Source organism: Sus scrofa, chromosome 1, assembly GCF_054392235.1.
Source record: "Sus scrofa isolate SSC_HxYL_T2T_F1_AM1 chromosome 1, Sscrofa_HxYL_maternal_Yorkshire_Landrace_v2.0, whole genome shotgun sequence".
NCBI classification, from domain to species: domain Eukaryota; kingdom Metazoa; phylum Chordata; class Mammalia; order Artiodactyla; family Suidae; genus Sus; species Sus scrofa.
Genome location: NC_139383.1, coordinates 160,373,950 through 160,379,968, shown reverse-complemented (window position 1 = coordinate 160,379,968; position 6,019 = coordinate 160,373,950). Strand labels below are relative to the sequence as shown.

The window sequence follows — 6,019 nt, the reverse complement described above, 5'->3', positions numbered from 1 at the left end:
AGCAGCCTGTGTTCTGCTGCCTCCTTATCTCCTTCCTAATCACAGTCCTGCTAGTCCTCAGGGAGGCTTATCCAGGAAAACAGTCTGATAGCAATCGCTCTGCACCCTCTAGGGGCCAGGACCTTGGGGCTACCAGCTCTGGGTCTAAGCACTGTAACTTGAATTTCAAGTTGGGGACTGCAGGTTTCTCTGCTCGTGAAACATGTTCATCTAGCTGTTCTGTAGGAGGGGAGGCCTTCCCCAGTTGTAGAATCCAAAACTTGCCTGCATGGTGCTATTTCATGGTGGGAAGCTGGCCACTAACAAGAATACCCTGCCTGGCCTTATTTAGAAAAAGAGAACTGGAGTTCTCTGGTGGTGCAGCAGGTTAAAGACCTGGTGGTGTTGTCATTGCATCGGCTCAGGTCGCTGCTGTGGTGTGATCCCTGACACAGGAACTTCCACGTGCTGCCAGTGTGGCCAAAAAAAAAGAAAAAGAACTTACGAGGCTGCATTTTTGACCCAGATGAGAAGGAGCTGAGAGGATCCTGAATGTCTCCACGTGACCGAGGGAAAGTCAAAGTTCATTCTGCTCTTGTATTTTGGCCTTGGCCTCAGAAAAGCAAAGGACGGTGGACATGTCAGGATCCTTAAACCGTGTGCATTAGTTTGTGAGGCTGCTGCAGACCCAGACAACACAGGCTTCCAGGTGATGAGAGTTCCCTTGGGCAGGTGGGGCTCCTCAGCCTTGTGTCAGGGTCATGACCTCTGCTCAGCCCTCGCCTGTCAGGGGAGAGGGCTCCTCGGTCCCAAGCACAATTCAGGCTCAGCACGTGTCCCTTCCCATCTGTATTTTAGCTCAGGTCTCTACTCACCACTCAGCCACTCCTAACGGCACGAGAGGAGGGGAAACTTGCGTGGAGGAAATTCTGTCACTGCAGGAGAGGAAAACACTGGGGAGTCAACCTTTATGTGCCTCTACTGCCCCATGGTTATGCCATGACTTTTGTCCCAGGGAAAACAAGAAAAAAAAAACGGAATGTCTAGCATTACATAGAAGAAAGGACTCAGGAAGCACACTTTGGTTCACTTTTCAGAGAGAATCAGGTTCACGTTCAGCATCATAAATCAGCTATATTTAGTAGAACCTATTATCCCACATCGTAAGAGAATGGCCCCTAAATGGGCTGATGGGTGAAGATACTGTTTGCAGAATTCTTTTGACCTGTGCTTCCTGAAAGGGCCTTGCAGGAGAGGCTGGTTCAATGCACGACTTGAAAGGAACAGTCATTTAGTAGGAGCTGAAGTTCCTCAGAACAACAGACAGTCCTGGCCAACCCCCCTCCCCAGGGAAACTGTGGACTTGGACCTAGATGTTTGGTGGAGGCCACCCATTCAAGCAGGAGAGACCAGGGACTACCACCACCAGGGGAAACTGACTCACAGGCCTGGCGTGTTTTGGAAAGTCTCTCCAAGGCATTTGGAGACTCACAGCCTGTTAGGGGTTGAATTGCTTCCCCCTCAAAATCCCAGTGTTCAAGTCTGAATGCCCACCACCTCAGAGTGTCACCAGATTTGGAGATAGGGACACTGCAGAGGTAATCAAGTCTAAAGGAGGTCATGTGGGTGAGCCCTAACCCAGTATGACTGGGGTCCTTAAGAAGGGACATTTGGGCAGGGGTGCACACAGGGAGAGGGCCAGGTGAAGGTGGGGGCAGAGGTGGGGCGATGCATTTGCAAGTCAAGGGATAATGAAGATTGCCTGCAGCCCCTGAAAGTCCAGCAGAGATTCTTCCCCAGCTCTCCCCACCTGTTGATTTGGACTTGCAGCCCCCAGAACGAGGGGAGAACAGATTTTGCACAGTCTGCCGTCCTTCCTTGTGGCTCCAGCCTGTCATACATCCCCATGTATTCCCTCACGAGGGTCACAGTAATGGCGAGGACCCTGTCACCTGCCACAGGTAACAAGGTGTGTTCATGTCACCTCTCTCAGGTCTGCCGGCCTCAGGCATGTGCACGGCCCCCTTTAAAGTGACACCCTCCACACATGGCTGGCAGAGTGCTGGATTGTCACACTGAGTTGGCCCCGATGGCCTTCAATTACATCAGATGACTTCCAGGCCACTACCTCACCCCTTATCTGTGCAACAAGATGAATTGTTTCTTCCACTGCTGTCAAATTGAATGAGAATCTCTGAAGCCTCTTTGTTTTCTGAATGTGAATAGGTCCACTCTTCCAGCCCTGTCTTCCCATGGGGTGGGGGGTGGCGCAGACAAGCACTTTGTAGAGGGATATTTAATGTGACCAGCTGAGGGCCTTGGTGAGACCTCCTCTTCCACTTTCCTTTGAGGTTCAGGAGAATTGCGGAGGCCCCAGAACTGCAGCCCAATGGATCCTAAACTAGGAAGAATGGTGAGTAGACCCTCCACTGTTCAGTCTAGTGGAGCGGGGCTGGCTTGCCTAGAGTGCATGTTCCTTGCCAGTAAGCCAGTGAGCGGAGCAGACCCCCGCCTGCACATAGAAATGTTCTCAGGTGCCCCCTTCTCAGCCTGAGCCATGTGGCATTTGGAAGTACTTTATAGGTATGCTTTATGCCACCAAATAATTAGATGACATTATTTTCAAGCATTTTGTATAGTAGTAGTAGTTCTACTGGGCGAATGCTGGGATCTGGGTGTGGACAACAAGGTCCAGGCCAGTGGAGTGGGTTAGACACTCAACAGCACACTTTTCCGTACTCATTTTCTTTGCTTTGCTTTTTTTTTTTCCTTTTTCTCTTTTGAGGGCTGACGCTGCTCAGATCCTGCTTGGCTGTGGCCCTGGCATAGGCTGGCAGTTGACCCAGCAGCAGGCAAGGAAGTTGTCCATACATGATCCATTGGGGTGGTTCCTCTGTAGCTTTTATTAAGTGACCCAGCTTCAGTGTTTAGGGTTTCAGGAAAAGAGCAGTTTTAGTTCTCAGTGACTCCAAGTCAGAAGAGTGGGAGAAAATTTAATATGTTTAGAGAGTTGTAGTCAGATTTTGGAGGAAACTAGAAATATTCAGGATCCAGTCTGATTTACAGGTAGATAACAAAACCCCAAAGACATTGAATAGGGCTTGGATCTGATAGTGGATGCACTATAGCGTTTTTTGTTGTTGTCTTTTTTTTTTTTTTTTTTACTGAAACAGTTTTCTTGCTACAGTCTCCTCTGCTTCTATTAAATATCACTGTAAGACTAATTCCTTTGTAAAATAAGTCTAGTCTCATTACTCTTGGTCTGATTATTTATTTACTTGCGGGAAGAACAGTGACTCTAGTCAGCTTTATTGGAACCTTCAATAAGGAATCTCCAATTAGACTTTTAGAAGTTTCTCAAGGCTAGAAAGCCAAGCCAAGCCAAGAATCGCCATCAGATTTTATGTGCAATACCTATAGATTTGGGTGAATTCCTCTCTTCTTCAGGCCCCCAGTATATACCTAAAAATTCCTGGGTCTGCCACAAAGTGACCTTCCATACTCGCCCGTGAGGGTGGGACCTCTGTAAGCAAGGTACCAGGCTGTTTTTTCAGGAGGCTTTATTGATTCAATAGAGTCTTTTATTCCTTAAAACTTCTTGTCACATCTGACTGTGTACACATCATTCTCAAGTATGGCATTCTAGTCAAGGCCTTTGTAATAAACCACTGTTTTCAATTTTGTCCTGTTAAGGAGAACAGGTAGTTCCTCTTGTTGGCTCAGCGGGTTAAGATCCCAACTAGTATCCATGAGGATGTGGGTTTGATCCCTGGCCTTGTTCAGTGGGTTAAGGATCCAGCATTTCCGTAAGCTATGATGTAGGTTGTAGTTGTGGCTCCGATCTGGTGTTGCAGTGGCTGTGGTGTAGCCTGGCAGCTATAGCTCTGATTTATAGTTCCCTAGCCTGGGAACCTCCATGTGCTGTGGGTGTGGCCCTAAAAAGACAAAAAAAAAAAAAAAAAAAAAAAAAAGTCAACAGGTAGATACTTGACTAAATGTGACCACAGGTCACCATGAAACAGTTCTTAGTTATAAAGAGACTTTAGCTTTTTGAATATTGAGAAGACTCCTTTTTCTTTCTTTTCTTTTTTTGTTTTTTGCCTTTTCTAGGGCCACTCCCGTGGCATATGGAGGTTCCCAGGCTAGGGGTCTAATCGGAGTTGTAGCCACCAGCCTACGCCACAGCCACAGCAACTCTGGATCTGGGCCGCACCTGCGACCTACACCACAGTTCACGGCAACGCCGGATTGTCCACCCACCGAGCGAGGCCAGCGATTGAACCCGCAACCTCATAGTTCCTAGTCGGATTTGTTAACCACTGAGCCACAACGGCAACTCCAAGAAGACTCCGTTTTCTTAAGTAATCTGATTAAGAAAACATGAAGTTGAAGAAATTATTTTGGTAAGTACCGAATCTTTGCTTTATAGGCAGATTATTCAATAGGAAAAGAAAAATCTTTTGCAATAATCAAAGAAAACCTTGTCCCTTTAACAGAGGAAGAATAGTAAATTCTAGTTTTGCGTCAGCACAAAAGATATTAAAGATCTTTAAAAAAACTCATTATAAATTCATTTAATTTTAGCCAACTTTACCACTCCATGAAAGATTTTTTCTCACTTTCTCAACTTTTTATACCTATTTATTTTTTATCCTTTATTCTCCTTAAGAAGTTGAAACAACTGTTAAATAACCCCTAAGCAAGGATGAAATTATTCTCCTTTTCCTTTAAGATCACATCTTCATACCTTATACCTTTTTCTAAAAAAACCCTGAAATCATGTTACGTACCTTGCATGCTTTGTATATAGAGTTTTTTTTTCTTTACCCTATTTATTTCTAGTAGTTTCATTTACATATAAATCTAGAATCCTTTTTATTTTTTTTTTTTTGTCTTTTCTAGGGCCGCACCTGTGGCATATGAAGGTTCCCAGGCTAGGGGTCTAATTGGAGGAATTCTTAACCCATGGTAATTAATGTCTAGTGAAAACTAGAAAATAAGCAATTGTGCACTGTTTGTCACATACACTGTCTCATACAACATTCTGAGACTTATGAACACATCATGTCATGATTTCTCTGACATCCATAGTACATCTTATTTTCAGTGTGGCAGAAGAATGTATTTACTAACAGACTCAAATATCCCTTAGTCTCTGTAATAAACCAGAAGTAGATCCATTTATACTTGTTTAGAAATTTCAGTATTTTATCTTTATTGATAAGTGATGTAGATATTTAATGATTACCCATCATTTAACTTAATGTAAATTAAAAGTTTAAGTTACCAAGAAGATTTGGGAAGCTATTTTTGAGCAGATGTATTTTATAAAACCTGACTCTCGCTGGGGTTGCTGTGGAGGATGTTGACTGGTGCTGGGAGCCGGGCGCCTAGGGATGTGGTGGGAGAGAGGAGAGTGTGGGCCCAGCTTCAGTCCTCTGAGGTGCACCGTTTGACCTGCCAGGGCCCCTGCCCAGAGCTCGTGCCTGGAGGGAGAAAAGGGCACATGGGCTGTGTGATAGAACCCAGAAAAGCTGTTAGGAATTCTGTTTTGAGCCAGATAGAAACATTGGAGCAGGAGAATTGAACCCTAAGGATGTCTCCTGTCCCTGCCCTGCGAGGGGTGAGAAGACTCAGGCTGTCTAGGGGCAGCTTCAGTGTCTGGGCTCCTAATAGATCTTAGCTGGGCAGCTGGCCAGGGGCACCTGGGAACACAGGCCAAGTGTTATCCTGGAGTGATCACACAAAGCCCAACACCCCACTGATCTTGCACCTTGGGTTGGATCTTGAGTTCAAGGTGCTTGGCCCAAAGTTATTAGTAAATCCCATGATGCTGGAGGCTGGTGGTATCCAGGATATGATGTTCATGCTTTATAGGGTGTAGTGAGCAGAGCACACAAGATTCCCTGCATGCTGTCTTTTTATTTGGGAAGGTTTGTGGTGGGCCCTGTTTCTGGTGGGTCTGCATATTGAAACAGTTTATGGAAGCTAGCACCGGGCCAGGCTATAGAGACTTTGCCTGCCAGGAGGTGAAGCTATG

The 6,019-nt window shown here is 45.7% G+C and overlaps 1 protein-coding gene across 4 annotated transcripts in view; it reads left to right on the top strand.

Annotated features, from left to right (window-relative positions):
• Positions 1 to 2,221: 2,221 nt before the first annotated feature.
• The window catches only part of CNDP1 (carnosine dipeptidase 1), a 38,717-nt gene continuing 34,919 nt past the window's right edge, over positions 2,222 to 6,019 (top strand). The window contains exon 1 of one of the 4 annotated variants that reach the window (XR_014824423.1): positions 2,222 to 2,392. Coding sequence is in view for 2 of the 4 variants with exons in the window: in XM_084990324.1 (XP_084846450.1) it covers positions 2,369 to 2,392 (24 nt within the window). In the remaining 2 variants the exon portion in view is untranslated. The remainder of the gene's footprint in view (positions 2,393 to 6,019) is intronic. The other 3 variants (XM_084990324.1, XM_084990135.1, XM_005659819.4) reach the window with 3 other exon arrangements.